The following is a 19,156-nucleotide window of genomic DNA, read 5'->3' as shown; positions in this document are numbered from 1 at the left end:
TGACCTCCATGAAAATGGATTTTCATTTGGATTTTATGTTACCATAAATCCCAATGAGAAAGTTAAGCTAGTTTAGGGTCCTATCCTATTTTTGTTTTTCTAAATATATTAAATGTGACTGTTTTTAGGGGGGAAAAAAACACACAAATAAGTCACAATTAAAGGGATTTATTATCCAACATTAAACAGCAGGCTGGCAGTGTTCAGAAGTAACATGGAGACCAGAATGTAGATAGATGACATTAACAGAAGATATAACTGAACAATGAAATGAATAAAAAGGGGGGGGTTCTGTTGTTTTTTTTTTAAACATTGAAAACCTTTCAGAGATTTTTCTTGTGGCAGGTGAAGGATTTCAGAGGTGGGTGTTGTTGTGTCCTGGCCATGGCCCTGTAACATAGGTCTTATTTTGTCCATCATTTGTATCGGTAGCCTAATAATGACATAGTACTCACTGAGTTAACAGCTGAGATCTGTGAAAACGGTGACATCATTTAAGAAGTCGGACTGGTCAAGTGACCCAAAGATCAGACAGGTTGAAAAGAAACTAACAGTTAATCCAGACTATCTAAACCACTTTACCTGGAAGTCAAACTGATAATAGTTCCCCAACAAATGCACTATTTCATCCTGTTTGCGTAACGTTTGCTAAAACCTACGGTGTTCAGCTGCTTTATGAAATTACTGAGCCTTTTTAAAAGGTGAAACTACATATTTGTGACCCCATTTTAGAGTTTTAGATCTTTTGGGTAGGAACCAATAGTGCCACAGACAAGGCAGGGAAGTCAGGAAATGTTATCAAACGAACTGACACGTTGTCGGTTTTGGTCTTTTTTGTCAGTCATAACAATATAGAATAAGCCTTATCTGTAAATTTCTCTGCCTCCACTTAGCAGTTTGTTTGCTCGAAATGCCGTATGTTAGGAACATGAGTGCAGGCACGTCTGAGGGAGAACGTCTGTGATAGCACATTCTAGTGCAACATGAAGACAGCTGCAGTAAGCATAGCAGTAGTATTTCACGGTGGAAGACTTCTGCTGAGTTTTCGGACTTCTGGTTTGTGCTGGTTCGCCCCTGCAGCAGGAGGAAGAATTGAATTGAATTGAAGTGAACTGAAGTGAATCAAATTGAATTCTGTGCTCAGTGGAGATTTGTTCTGACAGAATCAACCCCCCTGAATCTCTGAGGATCCGACCAAACCTGACCTGAACTGAATTCTGGGTCCAGACTTTCTTGTCCACCTTTGTGTCTGGGCTCCACTCAAGCTGCATCTTTAGCCTGAAAATCAAAATGCGGCGAATTTTTGACACCAGTGCCTCTTCACCATGAGTGTTTTAGGTGCAGGTTTGGGTATCGTTGAGATTTTTTAGATTCTGCTTCGCAATTCTGGTTCCTCCCAAAGCCTGGTTCTGATTCTTGTCATCTCAGTCAAAAGAAAATATGTTAAAAGAAAAAACAGCAGATTCCGGCTGCCACCAAACAGTGTGAAACAGTCATAAATGATGAGGTACTTTGGGGTTTGTTTCGGTAATAAGTTTAAAAAAATAAGGTTAAAAAAAAAACGTGTAAATATTCCCTATGTTTTCCATGCACAAGTTGACTGTTTCAGTTAATTTTCCTTGAGCCGGACATCCTCCTGATTCTGGCATATCACGATGACAACTTCAGACAACAAATGAGCTGCATTTCTTTCAGACATTTTTTAAAAGAAATTTCCAGGACCACTTATTATTTTCTAGGAAATTTGTGAAATTCTGTAAGGATTTTTCAATGACTGCATAAATAAAGTTCCTGATTTTCCCGTACGTATGGAAGCTCTCAGCCTCTGGTTCTGCTTGGGTTTAGCTCTGTGGTTTATTTAAAGCAACACGTCCATTTCTAGTTCGGATAAAATCGTCACAGGTTGCTTCAGGTTGTTTCAGACCCAAGAGAAAAACATCTGATCCAGGCAGAAGGAGGACGTTCTGTCCTCTCAAGTGTCTTTGTGAAGCCTCAGTCAGATGAGAAGGTTGCGCGTTTGAATCCCTGCAGCCATGATGGCAGAGCTGATGTCTCTTCTGGACTCTTTTGCCCCTGTAGCTCCAAACAAACTGGAGGTCCGAGGTCAAAGGTTGCCGGTTCGACTCCCCACCGTCGCTCTGTCATCAGTAGGGCGAGAAAAGAATCGATCCTTGGCTTGCTCTGATTGGTCCAGGAGCCGGACGCAGGAAGGGGGCAGTGAAGAGGGACGAGGAGGCCGGAGGGCGATGGGGGAGAGAGATGGCAGAGGTGAGGGGTGAGGATGTGGGGGGGAGGAGGGAAGAGGAGGAAAGAGAAGAGCGAGGGAGCGAGATGGAGGAGGTGAGGGAGGAGGTGAGAGGAGCGAAGGGACTGGAGAGGAAGGAGGGAGAGAGGGAGGGCTTCACCAACTCCTTCTGAGGAGGAGAGGAGACATGGAGGGCAGAAAAGAAAAGGAAACAAGGAAAGGAGAGGAAATAGGAAACAGGGAGAGGAGATGAGGAGACAATGAAAGGAGATGAGAGGATAAAAGGAAAGGATACAAGGAGAGAAGTCAAAGAAAGGATACAATAGAGGAGAGGAGACAAGGAAAGAAAGAAGGAGAACAGAGGATACGAGGAGAGGAAACAAGAAAAGGAAACCAGGAGAGGAAAGGATACGAGGAGAAGAGGGGAGAGAAGAAAAAGAAAGGAAAGCCTTTAATGATTTATATTAATATTTGTCTATTACATTGATGGATATATTAACATTGTTTCAGACCTGCTTTTGAATAGTAGTGAACTTAATTAGTGTCATACCAACAAAGTTAATCTGAATTAGAATTTTAGAGAAAATGGTAGAGAGACACTTACAGTGAGAGAGTTTCTCTGCTGTTTGTTATAAGGACTGTATTTGGGTTTGCTGGGTTTTCCTGCCACTCTGTCCTTGTGCCTTCTGCTGGAGATGTGCTGCAACAACAACAACAACAACAGACACACATTTTCAGATTGAAAAAAATCCTGAGGTTGCATGGCTGTGTTTTTTAACATTACAGTGGCTTCAGAAGTATCCACATCCCTTCACTTTTTGCACGCTTTATTGTATTGTAGATAAATTGACATTTTGCCCATCAATCTAAACATAGTAACCCATAATGACAAAATGAATGACAAAGTGAAAACATGTTTTTAGAAATTTTCACAAATTTGGGCTCAATAACTGTGAAATGGAAGAAGTTTGGAATCACAAAGACTGAGTAACCAGGCAAGAAGGACTTTGGTCGGGGAGGTGACCGAGAACCCAAGGGTCACTCTAACAGAGCTTCAAAAATCCTCTGCACAGATGGGAGAACCTGCCGGCAGGACGACCATCTCAGCTCTACTCCATCAATCGGGCCCTAATGGTAGAGCGGCTAGATGGAAGCCACTTTCAGGAAAAGACATATGTGAGCCAGCATTTAAAGGACTGAGAGAAAGAGGAGAGCAAGAGGAAAAAGCTTTTTGGCCTGATGCGACAAAAAATTAACTGTTTGGGCGGAAATCCAAACACTATGTCTGGTGAACACCAGGCGCTGCTCATCACCTGGCTGATACCATCCCTATGGAGGAGCATGGTGGTGGCAGCATCATGCTGTGGGGTTACTTCTCAGTGGCAGGGACAAGAAGACTGGTCAGAAGAGAGGGAAGGATAAATGCAGCTAAATACAGAGAGGTCCTTGAAGAAAACCGGTTTCCAGAGTGCAACAATAGTTCAACTTTCAGTGAGACAATGACCTGAAGCTTTTAGCCAACGTGTGGAGTGGCTGCGGGACAAGTCTCCAACTGTCCCTTGATGTCGTGGTATGTTACTGTATGTGTTAGGGATACTACCAGACCAGTTGTGAGTTCCATGATTGCGATGGAAAACATGGTGGCTAAGAGCAAAAAGCGCTTCATCGGCTATTCAAACAAGAAGTCGATGTTGCTTCACAAGCTACAGCATTGCTTCCATTTTTGTGAAACGTAATTTACAATCTTCGCAGTTTACATCAAACAGCATTTTATCAATTTTCAGGTCAGTAGTGTCAACCATATTCCGTATTACCTTTTACTCTCCACTCTAAATGGGTCGTATATTAGCAAGCTTGGTTCAGTAAACTACACAGTTACACCTGGTAATTAGTGGACGTAAATATCAGTAAAAAATAATTTCTACGTAAGAACTAGTTTGTGTGGTGCAACCTTTCTTAATTTAGTGAAGAGTAAATCTCCACTATAACTATAACTGGACTAAATCTACAGCTACAGAACAGGAACAAATTAACAGTGAAGGATTTGGGTCTGTATAAAGCAATGTTAATGTGATGTTATTATACTGTTTGTACCCTCTGTGTGTGTTTCTACCTGTTTGAGTTGGATCTCAGAGTTGACGTGCACGTCACAAATCTGACAGTGGAAGGTTTTGTTCTGCAGGCCGGAACCCTTCAGTCCCGAGCTGCTGCCGTTCTTCAGCTTGGCTCCGGGTCGAGGGTAGGCCTTGATCGGCCCGGCGCCGCTCCGAGCCTCCAGCATCGTCTTGTGCTTCGAACCTGAAAACAAAAGACGCAGAGAGACCAACTTCTAAGAAATGAGATACATAATGATGCATATATCTCTCATTTTAGGTTTTGCATAGTGTTGCAGCTACAAAGCCTTGCTCATGTTGCAAAGTGTTGTTGTTTTTATACATTTCTCCAATATCTGAGATATGAGAGTTGCCTGCTAATCAGAAACCTTTTAAATGCAAAGTCAACCAAATTCACATTATTGTTTTCACAAAGTTCTGATTAAATTACTGTTTTTCATCTTGATTTGATTAATCATTTTCACTAACTGGTGAATTTCAATACACCCTTTTTTATGACTGGAAACGTTGGGAATGTGACAAAACTCAAAATATAATAAAGTTTTTACGCTTGGCTGAAGTTATTATGTTGATAAAAACTAAACGCGATGAAGTGCAATGGAGACAGAATTTGTGAATAAATCATGACGTATATGAAGCATGTGACTTAAACATCCACTGCAGAGATAAAAAATAGCAGCAGACGAAAACATCAGAGGAGTGATGAGGAGACTATAACGTTCCTCAAATTAATACATGAAACAAACATTTTGAATATGGTTTAGGTGGTTTAGGTGATAATTCTTTATGGGTTCATTACTGCAAGCGCGTTCACAAGTAGTCACGTGCCCCATTGTTACTCTAAAAATACTCACAGCCACTTTTTTAGGGCCTCTGTCCAGAGGCAGCTGTTTTTTGCACTGGCAGCTCCCATGACCTCATTGTCAGAGAGCTTCAATCAAGCGCTAATTGTTGCTAGGTTACAAAAACCGTCCTCTAGCACTTCAGCATTTCTTCGCTGTAAACGTCAAGTCCCTATATTTTATTTCAGAAAGGTTAGCTAAAAACGATGGAAACACATCGATGCTAGATCGTAAATAACTGGGTTGTCAGTGACAGTGTTGACATTGTAAGTCTTGCCCCCTTCTTGATTTTGATTGGTAGGTGGGAGAGGAGTGACTATTTTCAACTGAAAGCGCTTTGAGCGCAGCGTTAAAAAAAGCTGTACGCTGAGGGCATTTTTGCGCCGAGGACGTTCAGCGCCGTCATCGCTGAACTTCATAGGATTTGTATAGAAAATAAACGGTGCCAGTGCAAAACAGCTGCCTGTGGACACGGGCCCTTCGAGATAACTGTTTCTCCTCTTGGTATCTAGAGGAGAAACACTATACATTCAGTGCAGCCACCTGTATGTTTGTCTTTCCTCTCAGTGTGTGTGAGGCGAGTGGTGTCATGTGAAAGATTGACATCAACGCGTACTCTCTACCGGTTAATCCGGTGAACAGGTGAACGTACAAAAATATGACAGAGGTGGCTTTCCGTTCATCAGCTTGTTCCTCCTCACCTGCATTATGAGCCTCCAGCTGAGACAGAGAGTTGACAGCAACTTTGCAAAGAGAGCAGTACAGCAGCTTCTTCGCCTTCTCCTCCTCGGACTCCACTGAGAGAGGAGCATCCTGGGAGGAGGCCTGGGAAGGAGGAGGGGGAAGAGGAGCAGGGGATGAAGAGGAGGTGACAGGAGCTGGAGGACGGGGAGGAGGAGAAGCTTTGGAAGAAGACGAGGAGGAGGAAGAAGAGGTAGAGAGGCCTGGAGCTGGGAGAGCGGATGGAGGACTGGAGGGGGGGGGCTCACTGCCTGCTCTGCTAGAGGAGGTGGAGGAGGAAGGAGGGGATGAGGAGGAGGGGAGGAGAAAGGATTTCAGAGGAATGGAGGAGTCACTGAGGCTGGATGAGAGTTCTGTAGGAAGGAAGGAGGAAGAGGAGGAGAGGAAAAAAGAGGAGGAAGAAATGAAAAACACCCCGTGATAAAAAAAAAAAAAAAACCAAACTCATCCCAGTATGAAAACAGCATCAGTAACAATATTCAGATCAGTGTTATCAGATGATAAACTCAACCTGTCTGCTGATTGGTGCTGCTGTTAGCTGCAGCATGAGGGGCGGGGCCAGCAGCACTAGAGCTGCTCCCATTGGTCTCTGCAGTGATTGACAGCTTGGCCTTGGCCTTGTTCTCCTGAGACTTGAGCTTCTTGGCATGACGACTGCCTCTGTAATGAGCCTCTGCCTGAGACTGAGTAAGAGACAAGCAGAAAGATGGAGAAGTTGTTTTTTTTTGTTTGGGCTTTTTTCTGTCGTCTGGATACAGAGACCTGAAATCCTGATGTTACGTCCTGTCTAGCCACTCTCCACTCGACGAGCTTCTGAGACTCAGTACAATTGTTGACGTCGTTTAAGGTGGAAATTTTTGTTAAAAATCATAAAAATTGATGCAGCAAAACCAGAGATATCAGCTTTTTTATTCCACTCATTCTTCTTCCTTGTCGAAACCTGTTGCCTACATTACCCATAATGCAACTCATTACCCGTAATGCAACAACACTTCTGAGATTAGGGTGCATTTTGCTAATGGCAGCTAATTTAACCTCGAGCCGCTAGCCTCAAACTGCAATGAGGAGCAGACTACAGAGATCGGGTAATGTCTCCATTTGAATGGAGGTAGTCCATCAGTGCAGCAGGGCTGCCAGAGCAGAGGGCTCCAGCAAAAAAGACAAACCAGACTTTTGGTGTAATTCAACGTTGTCAAGCCAGGGACTGCTTTGGCTGATCAAATACACGCAAGCACACGTTCCTGCTGGATCAATTTGCAACATGAACGTTGTTTTTTTACTGTTTACCTTGCAATCGCTACGATGAAAGATATAACAAAGGACGCTGTGAAAACTTTCCAGGGGTGTTGAGAACCACTCTTCTGGGATGTATTGAAATGTGTTGTAGTATATGAACAGCTCAGGTAAACAGATGACCTCTAAAGTGTAAAAACTGTTAGGTGTCACCACACAGTGTAACAAGCCCAGGGCAGCAGTGTGTCAGTAAACTGTAACAAAGCTCCAGGTTAACACCGTCCTCATGTTACTGTCTGAAAACATAATGACTCAACTTTCACACAGCTTATTAGACTGAGATAATGCTCTGCTCTGCTCTGCTCTGCTCTGCTTTGCTCTCCTCTCCTCTGCTGTGATTCCTGTTTTCATGTTCACTCATGAATAATTTTACCAACTCATAAATTAGTCACGTTTGATTGGCACGTCACTAACGAGACAGCTCGTTACCTCTCAACAGTCATTATGTGGGTGAGCTGAGTGTCATTTACACAACACTTTGTTAATATAGAGGAGTAGGGATTACTCGTATTCATATACACCTGCTGTTTTTTATGAACGCCTTACATAATAATCAAATACACAAAACAAACTACAGCACTTTAAAGTATCACACGGTTTAAGCTCCATTACTCAGCAGCCTCAAGCACCACAGGAAAATATTTTCCTTAGTCGCTTTGTACAGACTAAAAAAAGTCAAGTCCACAGGAAATCTCCTCAAAGGAACACAACAACAACAACATTTTGGGAAATCCTCTTCAGTACACCAAGGTCATGTTTGTGCATGCCATACAGAGAGAGATCCAGGACTAGCTTAGCAAAAACTGGTTGCTGGGGTAAACTGCTAGCCTAGGTCCAGTGAAAGTGGGAAAAAAAAGTGAGAAAATACACTGCAAAGGTGAGTCATTTCCAGTATTAAAAAATATTTTAAATTAAAAAATTAAAAAAAAAAACTTTGTGCAATCCTGCCTACACTGCAATCCCCTTATCAACAACTGGGGCAAGCTCTGGTAATATTAACTAGGTAGAGTCAGAGGAGATGTGTATCAGTTTCATCTCTGTACAGCCAGAGATACAGCAGTTCCAGGACTTGTTTAAAATCAGACAGCACCGGACGTGTTGGAAGATGTATTTTTTCACTTTTGGTGGAGATAGGCTGGCAGTTTCCCCCTGCTCATAGTCTTTGCACTAAGCTAAGTGAAACATTTCCCGGCCCTATCACCGTACTCTTGGACAGATCATGAGACAACAGTCCCCTGGGTAAGGGTGGGATTAAACTGATATCAATCTTCGCATGGAGGACGAGGCTTTCCAGAAATGTCAGACTATTACCTTAAATGTGCTTTAGACATTTTGATCATAGCAGGACCAGAAGGCAGATGAATCACATAACAGGAAGCTGTTCATTGAGGCATAAGAACTAAACTCATCACAATTCACATACACTTACGTCAGAGTTGAACTTCAGTTGACAGACGTTACAGGAGATGACCTGTTTCTTCTTGGGCACCATGGTAACACCAAAGGTGTGGTTGATGACGGCCTTCTGCACCGGGTCCATCTACAGGAGATGCACAAAGGTCAGAGGTCACCAGCGTGCTCAGGATTGGATGAACAGTGATGACAGAGTGACAAGTCTCTTTAACACAGTCAGTCTGTACTGCCTGCAGCTACAGCACCCTGTCACTGTTACTTTACTATTTTCACACACAAACACACACACACACACACACACACACACACACACACACACACACACACACACACAGACACACACAGACACACACACACACATACCGTGTTGAAGTTTGGAAAAAGTCCAACTGGTGACGTTGTCTCGACAGGAAAGGACAGGAACGGTTTCATCATCACTGAGGGACCAGTGGCACCTATCAGCCCTGGCAACGCCCCACCTACTGCACCACACCCATTTCCTGAAAACAGAGCAAAAGAGAATTTGAATAATTGATTTCTAAGAACTGAGCGTTAATAGCAAAACGTCTGTCAGAAAAAATTCTTCAGATGTTCTTACAGAGAGCCTTTTTCAACTTCTTTTACAGATACTGAGGAATCGAAGGAGCACCCTAATAAGTCATTACTTGGACAAGTAACCATTTCTGTTAATATGAGCTGGCCTGTTAGCTTGAACCTCATCAACGATACTGCTGAGTGATTCAGACTTTTCTTGGCAAAGCCATCATAAAACAAATGGGGGGAATCCATCTCACTCCGATGCTTATGTCGTTTCAAGCTGGAGACCTGAGCAACTGATCATATCTGCTTTACAGTGAGAAAATGGAGAACATATGGAGCTGCAGCTGCTGGAGGCAAGGAGAAGTAATAATATAGAGAGAAAAAGAGCGAGGGATGGTAAATTAGTAGCTCACATAATGAGTCCATGTGTCCAGTTGCCACAGGGCCAGTAAGAGCCGCTATGTACATCTAAACTCTCCTTCATCTCCTTTTAAAGAGGCAGCAACTACATTTACTCAGGTGCCTAAAATGGGACCCAAGGTGACCAAATCAAGGGTCATACTGTAGGAATCGAGCCTTACACAACTATTGAAAAACTCCGGATAAACTTTAAGGAAAAAATGTGGCTTGAGTGTCATCCAAAACTTACTGTATGCTTATAACCTGACCCTTTACCTACAATACACATTTAAAAGCCAATCAGTCGAATCCAGACATCATTTTTGAGTCATTCATGTGGGCAGTGGGCCATTTCAGGAAAAATGGAGACGAATCTGAAGTCTGAGCCCAAATATAAACTTTGTTTGTTCCTAGTTACATATAGTATGAGGAGGTGTTACATAAACATCCACAGTATACACAAATTCAAAGCGTAGATCTGACGAAGATGAAGTGTATTTCTGCTTTCAGTGTACGTTTAGAGTCACAGCCTGTAGAAACCCTGCAGTGAATTATTTCATAACAAAAGAGTGTGGGTGGAAACACTGAGAGCAACAGAATCAGCCCTGACAGAGGAGGAGGAGGAGGAGGAGGAGGAGTAGGAGGAGGAAGAAGAGGATGAAGAGGAGAAGTTTTGCTCTTATCAGTTCTGTCCATCTGTCCAACAGTTTAAGTAAAAGAAACCCATTCCTAACGCCCTGTAATTAATTCACACCAATTCTTTAAGCAATATAACCCATTTTCCAACTGCACTGTAACTCATTCTAGCTCATTTTAACTGCAGTGGCTGATTGTAATCCATTCTAAATCAACATTAAGCCATTGTAACTGATTCTAAATAAAATATAAATAATTCAAACCCATTTTAATTGCAATTATAACCTGTTTAAACAGTTTTAAATGCGTTATAACCCATTGTAACCCGTCCGGAATGCCTTATAAATCATGCTAACCCATTCTGTAGCCACTATAGCCCATTCTAGCCCATTTTAATTGTGATGTAACCCATTTAACCCTTACTAAATGTCTCATAGTTCATTCAAACTCATTATGTAGGCACTGCAACCTATTCTTGCCAATTTTAATTACACTATAACCCATTCTAGCCCATTTTAACTGGGGTGTGACCCATTTAACGAATAAAGATCAACAACCAATTATAATCCACTCTAAATCTACTACAAGCCATTGTAATTCCATGCTTAATGAACTATGACCCATTTTGATTCATTCTAAACATACTATAACCCATTGTAATCCACCTTAAATAAACTATAACCCATTATAAATACACTATAACATATTGTAACCCATTTCAAATGCACTAAAACCCATTCTAACCAATTGTTAATTTCTTATAACATATTATAATTTCACTATAACTCATCCTAACCCATTCTAAATGCCTCAATCCCAATCAGATCAATTTCAACATACCTTATAACTATTCCATTTTGAAGGACCAGTGTATAGGATTCAATCATGTAACGGTGAGGTTGCAGATTACAACGAAGTGAATACCCCTCCCCTCACCCCTCCCTTTCCAAACATGTAGGAGAACCTACAGTGGCCTTCAGGTAGCATAAAACCATGAAAGGCCTTCTCTATAGCCAGTCTTTGGTTTGTCCATTCTGGGCTACTCTTGAAATATGGGGGTGCAACATGGTGGGCCCCATGGAAGAGGACCTGCTCTCTATGTTGATATGAAGGGCTCATTCTAAACAAAAACACAACAATCCTTGGTTTCAGGTGATTATACACTATTGAAAACATAAGTATAAAATACTGTATTCCATGTTTGCCAATAGAGCCCCATAAATCCTACATACTGGTCCCTTAAATGCAGTATAATCGATTGCAAAACTTATTCTTGAATGCAATTTAACCCATTTTAAAATACCTTATAAGCATTTTTTAAATGCACCATAACCCATTTAACCCATATTTAATGTTTAATACCCCATTCTAGCCTTTTTTAATTTCACTATCACCCTTTTAACGGTGAGGCAAGGCATCTAAACCTTAACCCACGGTAACCAATTGTAACCCATTGTAACCCATTGAAATAAGTCTTAAACCCAGTTCTAACCCTTGCAGACGAGGGCAGTCAAATATGACAGTTTTAAATGTTGATCTGAATACACTGGACTGAGAGGTTTGGTTTGAGAGTTTACATGTATCCAAGCCAGACCAGACCACGCCAGGCCAGGCCAGGCTAGCTATGTGTGTTTTCAGAAAGATATTAGGCTAGCTGTGGATTAGCTTTGTGCCATGCTGCTGCTCTCTGAGTTGGTCCTCATATAGCAGAGCTGTGAGTCAGTGTCTGTATTTATCACTACAGCTCTTTATTAAGTTCAGAACAACATGACACAACATAGCAATGTAATCAAACACATGTAGCTGGACACACGACTGCTTAGATCACTGTCTGGATCAGCTGTTATTAGCTGGAAGAATACTTATGATAGTAAATACACATTAGTGTCTATTTTTAATGATGGTATATATGTCAGCTGGGTGGAACTGCCAAAATAAAGCTTCTCCTTCAATAATGCAGTCACGGTGAAGATGTAATGCTTGTAAACTGAATCTGAACTCCTGCAGACTATTACTGAACAACACTAGGTAAACCTAGTATATGGCTTGACCACCATTTATCTGTTTGCTTCTCTCCTACTCTCTGTGCTCACATATACAGTAATTTAATACAGCCAAATTCCCAGATAAAGCTTTTCTCATTTATATTCTTCTGTTTCTGTTGTCAGTCAACAAGTATGAAATAGTGACTGAAACACAGCCCATTAAGACAAGCCATTTCCAAGCTGCTGCTCTGTACTGCTAAAATCCTGATTTTATAACTACAACATTGTCTGACAAAATCACCATATACATAAGTTAAAGACAATAGCTATGCTGTGATTTCAGCTATATTTACTTGTAAAATGATCACTCAGAGAGAAGGTTAGAAGCTCATTCAGGTCTGTGTTAGCTCCTGTGCAGTCAACAGAATGAGACAAATAGAGAGGTGTGCCTGTGGAGAGAAATCCCAACCTTTCGCTCACGGGGCAATATCGGTGACTTTCTTCTACAGAGAGCTGCTAAGGTTTGTCAAAAAAGTCGCTAGATTTATCTCTAGCTGCTTTTATGAAGAAAATTTGCTAAAGGGGTGTGAAAAGTCAGTAAATCTAGAGACAGCGGTGCTAAGTTGGCAACACTGCTTGTAAACAACCCCCGATGATGCAATAGAAAGTGTTTGTACCAATTAATTTAGAAAGAGCGACAGCTGATGGAGAAACACTCGGCCGACTGACCAAAGGTGTAACTTTATAGGGCTGGCCCCGCCGTGCGGTCCAGCCAGAAAAACAAAAAAACAGGCATTTACACGCACTGTAAAGCATAAAAGTATTCATTAACTTGCTATGTTTGTCGCAGTATGTATTGGCAGTATTTAGCGCAAAATAGTACATAACATGTACTATCAACACATGCATTGTCAGCATTAGTAAACAGTGTGTGCTGGGTTTTCAAAAGGGGGTAGGCTACGTGACCCTGTAGGCATCTGTATGTGACGGTTTAAAGAAATAGGGGAAATTCACTAAACTGATTTAGAAGAAATCTGAACAGATTAGTTTACTTAATATACTGCAGCTTGCTCAGTAACTAAAAATATGTGTTTAACTGGCTGTTACTGGTCAACAACACTTTATAACATCATGACAGTACATGACAAGTGGCTTGTGATCAGGTGTGTTGCTTTCCTGATGACTCAAAAGGTGGAGGTGAATCAGGATTAACTGAAGTACACCACCACCTTTTATCAAGTTGTGGGTATATGTTCAATTGTAAGCATGGCACTGTGGGACAGAGAAACCCCTACAACCTCCTGAAAGACGACTGAAACCATCTCAAGGATAATCTGAATCACTTTACAGACCCCTACAACCTTTGGAAGGACCATTTATGCAACACAAAAACCGATTGACCCTCATCAAGGACCACTGAAACCACTGCAAGAACCCCTAAAACATCCAGTATAACTATTGGAGCTTGGCACTTTATCAGGAATTTTCCTCAAAATTTTAGCATTACGCTCCACACTACAAACAAACTAGCATGTACAATGTGTCATCCAACCAAGTCTGAAGGCAACAGTTTTACCAAATATCCACAATAGAAGATGCGTTTAAAAGTCTTCCATCATACAAAGGGGAACATGCAATAGTCATTCAAATAACTTTGCCCATTTTTGGACAGTCTTTCCACAAAGGGATTTATAGTGTTGCACTGTTTGTAGCCTACATATGAGAAGTGACAAATGAAAAGAGAGCTTGACAGAGAAGTTCAAATCCTTCTTACTTTCTCACTTCTGCACAGCAGGCCAATCATTATGTGACACAATTTTGAACAGGTACAAAATTTGTTGGAAAACAGCCACCCCCAGCTCTGACATCTGAAAGGTGTGGCGAGAGGGGGTCTCAAACATTGCTTGACAAGCACTGCAGCCTTTACAGCCTGTTCACTGACCACCCCAACCACCTCAAGGACCATTTAAACCACCTTAAAAACAACGAGAACCTCTTGAAGGATCACTCACACAACTAAATAACCAATCAAGACTTATGAGGGAACATTGAAGTCATCTCAAGAACCCATGACGCATCCAAAAGGACTACTGAAGCTCCCTCAAGTACCCTAGAAACTTTTCTCAAAGACACCTTCACAAGCATTCTTGTCTACAGAGTCCTCTCAACTCTGTTTAACATTGTTTCACTTTTTTCCGACATTGGGTACCTTTTCTGTTATGATTGTTGAAATGTGGGATAACTGAAGCCTTACAACTTCATCACTGACCACTGAAACCACCTTAAAGATCATCAGAACTTCCTTAAAGACCCTTCAAATCTGCTCAAGTAATAAACCACCTCAAAGACCATTAAAAATTCTTTATGCACCCCTAGAATCTGTTCAAGGACAGCTTAAACCATCTCAAGAATACCTAGACCGCCCTGAAGGACCATTTGAGCTTTCTTGAGGACCCCTTAAGCATTTACAAACCCTGTCTCTGAAGCTGTCTACCCTCTGTCTGACCTTTTTTTCACCAGCGTCAGCGTTTCAGCGTCCATCAACACCACACTCAAATATCCAGTGATCTTAGTCTGAATGCTGTTCTTTCTTAATTGTACTTTATTTAATCATTTTTACAGTGTGAATGTTCTACATACTAAAAACTGTTATACTTTGTCTGAAGTGTATGAACCGTAGATATTTTTCAGTATGCATGTGTGTGATGAACAGTGTGCTGACAGAGTCATCTTAATGCTGTCCTTCTGTCCTCTGAGATCTGGTTACAACACACACACACACACCCACACCCACACCCACACCCACACATAGACACACACACACACACACACACACAAACACACACGCACACACACATACACACAGTAAGCCTTCTCTCTTACAGTAAGTTGCTGTTCTAAGAAGCTGCTATAAATACTGATACACATCTGCTACTGCATTCACATGGGAAGTCTGTAAACCAGCACGAGAACTGGCCAAGAACAAAGTAACAAGCCAGACAGTTTTATTTCAGGCTGTTAGTGACTGGATAAAAGATCTGTTGAAGGCAGCTGTAAACAGACACTCCTAGTTGAAAGTTTATTCACAAGTTTCTTTTAACAACCCTTTTCCATCTGCAGAATGAAATAAGTATCTGAATTCCTGAAAGGTTTCAAATTTGAATTGAACAGTTTAGGCGAGCCTGACACCGGAATTGAGTGGTTCAGACCAGTCTGTCACTGGAACTAGAACAGGTTTAGGCCAGTTTGAAACTGAACCTCTCTGATCTGAACCAGGCTAATGCTTAAACTGACCAGTTTAGATTAGTCTAATATTGAAACTAAAAGAGGATTAGATTACTCTGACACTGGAACTGGATCTCACTATATTAAACCAGTCTGATCCTGGAAGTAGCCAGTTTAAATTGTATGTTGGTTGGGATTAAATGGTCTACAAATGTATTCTAAACTCTTTCTAAGTGATAGCATAAACCTTCCTGATGGTCAGTTTGGCTTTCTCCACAGTGGTCAGATTTATGATGTTGCTGTTGTCAGGGTCATCTATGGCATTCACACCCCACACACACACACACAGACACACACACACACAGACACAGACACACACACACACATAACCACAAATTTATACACGCACACAGTACTTGGAAGCTCATATGATGAAGACATAATAAGGGAAACCTCACACAGTGTTCTCCTGTACCGCCAGACTGAACCTGTATCTGATCTGACCTGCAGAGCTCTGTGTCATCTGTTAATCGATAGTGAAAATAATTGATTATGTAAAATAAAAAATTAGCTGCATGTTTGTTTGAGTTTGGAAAAGTAAAGGAAAGGGGAGAAAAAATGAACAAGGTGAATGAAAAAAAAAACCTCATTTTGAATGGAAGTATCTGATCAGGTGGACAGTCCAAATAAATTTTATTAAAGTAAAACTAGCACACCGGCAACCTGTTGGCCAATAACAACTCATCTTTCAACACACACTGTGCACTTCTAATGTATGTGTTTGTGTGTGTGTGTGTGTGTTTGTGTGTGTGTGAAACAGCAACAGTCTAAATAAGACTCTAAATATGCCGAAGCGTATATCAAAGTATCTCTGTCATTCAGTGTATTTCTTAAGGACAGAGATACTTTGAGTCACAAAGTCACTTAATCAACTCGGCTCTTATATTGTTACACAGACAACACTGTTGATCAATAGCAATATCCGTGTTGAAAGCACTGACCTCTGAGGGGACAAAGCAGAAGAAGGCATTGTGGCTTGTGGATTGCAGAGTATAAACTGCTCACACAAAAGAGGCACAGACAGTTTTGAGGCAGGAGTCCATGCTATAAATTGTGTTAACTTATTGTCCCATTAGCGACCGAGCTTATGTGCTTGCTAACTGACAGTTAAATCATTTACTGTGAGAATTACTGGTCAAGGCTGCAGCTGGACCTCATTTATCAGAAATAATGACGAACAGACAGAAAGTATGAAAAAAAGGTGTCTTGTACCAACTGTTAAAATATACAACAGAGCTATGTTATAACTCCTTTTAACTTTACCCCTTTAACCTTTCCTTGACAGTTCTTGTGACCAGCAAGTGAGTTAAATACTGTTGTCGTTTAGCTTTTGAATTTCTGCTAAAATCATGTATTCTTCCATTTTTCAAATGGTGGTAAACTGTGCTTTCACACCGCACCTGTTTAGTTTGGTTCGTTTGGTCTGGTGTGACAGCTGCCTGACAAGGACGACGTTGGTCCGTTTCCAGTCGGACTCTGGTGAGGTGGAGTGTGGTCTGAAAGCAAAGCTGACCAACCACAGTATTTTATGATACTAGATGAGCGGGAAAAAAACTGCTACTAGATCCATCTTATGGCTGTGTTGTGTTAAGAAAACAATATTTATTACTTTCCAAATAAAAAGTGAGTGGGAACACCACAGTAACTATTCTCCCATAATATTACAGTGCAAAAGGTCTAATTTTTTTGTCACATTTCTATCTGTTTGTCACTAGTTATGACATATGAGGCCCAGTTACAGTCCTCACTAATAATGCTCATCATCTTTTATTTCTTTCTGAGCTCTTTGTGACACCAGAGAATATACTCATAAGGCACAGTAAACTTGTTGCCTCTCAGTGCATATGACTTCATGTGTACAGCTCTTGGTTCGTTTATTATAAGTCAGTGTGAACAAAAAGTGGATCAGAGCTAAAAGACAAAAACGGATCTTTTATTTAAAAATGTTGTTCCGGACCAAATGAAAGTGCACTATATGTGGCCCTCCTTTTCAAATGGTATCACACACCTGAGTTCGAACGACAGCTTTCACTCCAGCCCAAACAAACCAAACCAGAAAACACACCACAGTTTGTCTGAATTGCACCAAACAGTCTGATGGTAAAAGCAGCCTTATCGTGTACTGATTTACAACAGTGTTACCAGATCTTTGTTTTCGTCTCTTATTGTATGATTTCAGCAATTTCTAACTCTGAGAATGCACACGTGGCGAGGTGCAGACCAGTGTGAGTTTCAGTGCAAGTCCATCAAAATTAAGGCACGTCCCTTCTCCAGACACCATGCTTTATTCACCCATCATTTTCGACCATCTGGCCTAAATCATGATGGCGTCTGACATTGTTTTCATTCACCTTATATGCAGTCCATTGATCTGTCACATGACCATAGATATCAAGTAAACAAAATAACATTATCAATATCTTTTCCAAAAAAATATATTACCAAAATGCTACATTTGCTTTGAGTGGCTACATTTTTTTAAGAGAAATATAAATGACACATAAATATAAAAGTAGCCAGTACAGTTAACTTCACCCATTAACTGGTAAAAAGGTTGAATTAACCAGTGTCCAAAACATACAAAACTTTTTTCCTACATGTAATATAGTTGAACATTTGTTAAAGGTAGTATTAGTGTTGCGAATCTTTGGGAAGCAATGAAAAGGTTTTTAATACAAAGAAATGGTAACACTTTATAATACAGTTTGCAATTTACAATGTAATTTTGTTGTATGATTCAGGAGCCAATAAAATACTTACTTGTTCCTACTGGTACTTCAATATAGGAACAGTGGAAGAAAACAAGACCATGGGGAACAAGGGAGTAACGGTTGGAATTTTTAGAGGAAATAAGTTAAAGTCTATGTAGTTTCAGAAATATACTGGGTACCTACAGGGTACAGTACTGGGAAACAAAACAGTAGTAATAACCTTGTTCTTACTGTGTAATCTAAGTATAAAAAGGGGAAGAACATTATATTACAGTCCACGTACCTTACTATTACAGTGTAATCAAAAGAATGACTAGGTTCCTTTATTATTATTTTTTTTTAAATATTTATTATATTTACTTATTTATTGTATTTTTATCCTTATTATTCATTATTATGACTAGGTTCCTTAATATAAATAAAGAGTTTCTATGCTTGATCCACCTATATGAATATGTTATTGTATTATATTACTTTACTATGTTGTAGTTTTTCCTCCTCAGATGACAACAGAAACCTTTCATAGCTTCGCACTTGAGAAAGGTGAGTTTGTTTTCTTCTCCTGCCTACCCGTGATGAGCGGCTGCAGTGTTTGCTAGGAGCAAATTTTCAAAGACGTAAACCAATTTCCTGACTAGTCTTCATTTTAAATAATACAATGAAGTAGGACACATTAATATTAGGGCTATTCGGTTTACTGTCAAGTGTGACAAAGAGAAACATCAAATCATCATTTTTGAGCATTTGGAAACAGCAAATATTTCACAATTTTGCTTCGAAAAATGACTAAAATGATAATTCAATTATCAAAATAGTTGGTGATTAATTTTCTGTCGATAGACTAATCAATTAATTGACTAATCGTTGCAGCCCTAATTAACATGACATTAAAAAAAATCCCTGGAGTGTGGCAGTAGCTGTAAACTTTGAGCACCGCCTTTTTACATTTTAT

At 40.6% G+C, this 19,156-nt stretch overlaps 1 protein-coding gene across 1 annotated transcript in view; it reads right to left on the bottom strand.

The window, feature by feature from the left end:
• Positions 1-383: 383 nt before the first annotated feature.
• znf385b (zinc finger protein 385B) overlaps positions 384-19,156 on the bottom strand; it is a 36,728-nt gene continuing 17,955 nt past the window's right edge. The window contains exons 4-11 of the mRNA XM_040148825.1: positions 9,012-9,148; positions 8,665-8,775; positions 6,546-6,625; positions 5,903-6,198; positions 4,359-4,543; positions 2,830-2,945; positions 2,363-2,418; positions 384-2,287 (exon numbers count right to left, since the gene is read on the bottom strand). Of these exons, the coding sequence (XP_040004759.1) occupies positions 2,145-2,287; positions 2,363-2,418; positions 2,830-2,945; positions 4,359-4,543; positions 5,903-6,198; positions 6,546-6,625; positions 8,665-8,775; positions 9,012-9,083 (1,059 nt within the window). The 5' untranslated portion in view covers positions 9,084-9,148 and the 3' untranslated portion in view covers positions 384-2,144. The remainder of the gene's footprint in view (positions 2,288-2,362; positions 2,419-2,829; positions 2,946-4,358; positions 4,544-5,902; positions 6,199-6,545; positions 6,626-8,664; positions 8,776-9,011; positions 9,149-19,156) is intronic.

The sequence above is a fragment of the Xiphias gladius genome, chromosome 16 (assembly GCF_016859285.1).
Source record: "Xiphias gladius isolate SHS-SW01 ecotype Sanya breed wild chromosome 16, ASM1685928v1, whole genome shotgun sequence".
Lineage (NCBI taxonomy): Eukaryota > Metazoa > Chordata > Actinopteri > Istiophoriformes > Xiphiidae > Xiphias > Xiphias gladius.
This window is presented reverse-complemented; position numbering and strand designations above follow the sequence as displayed.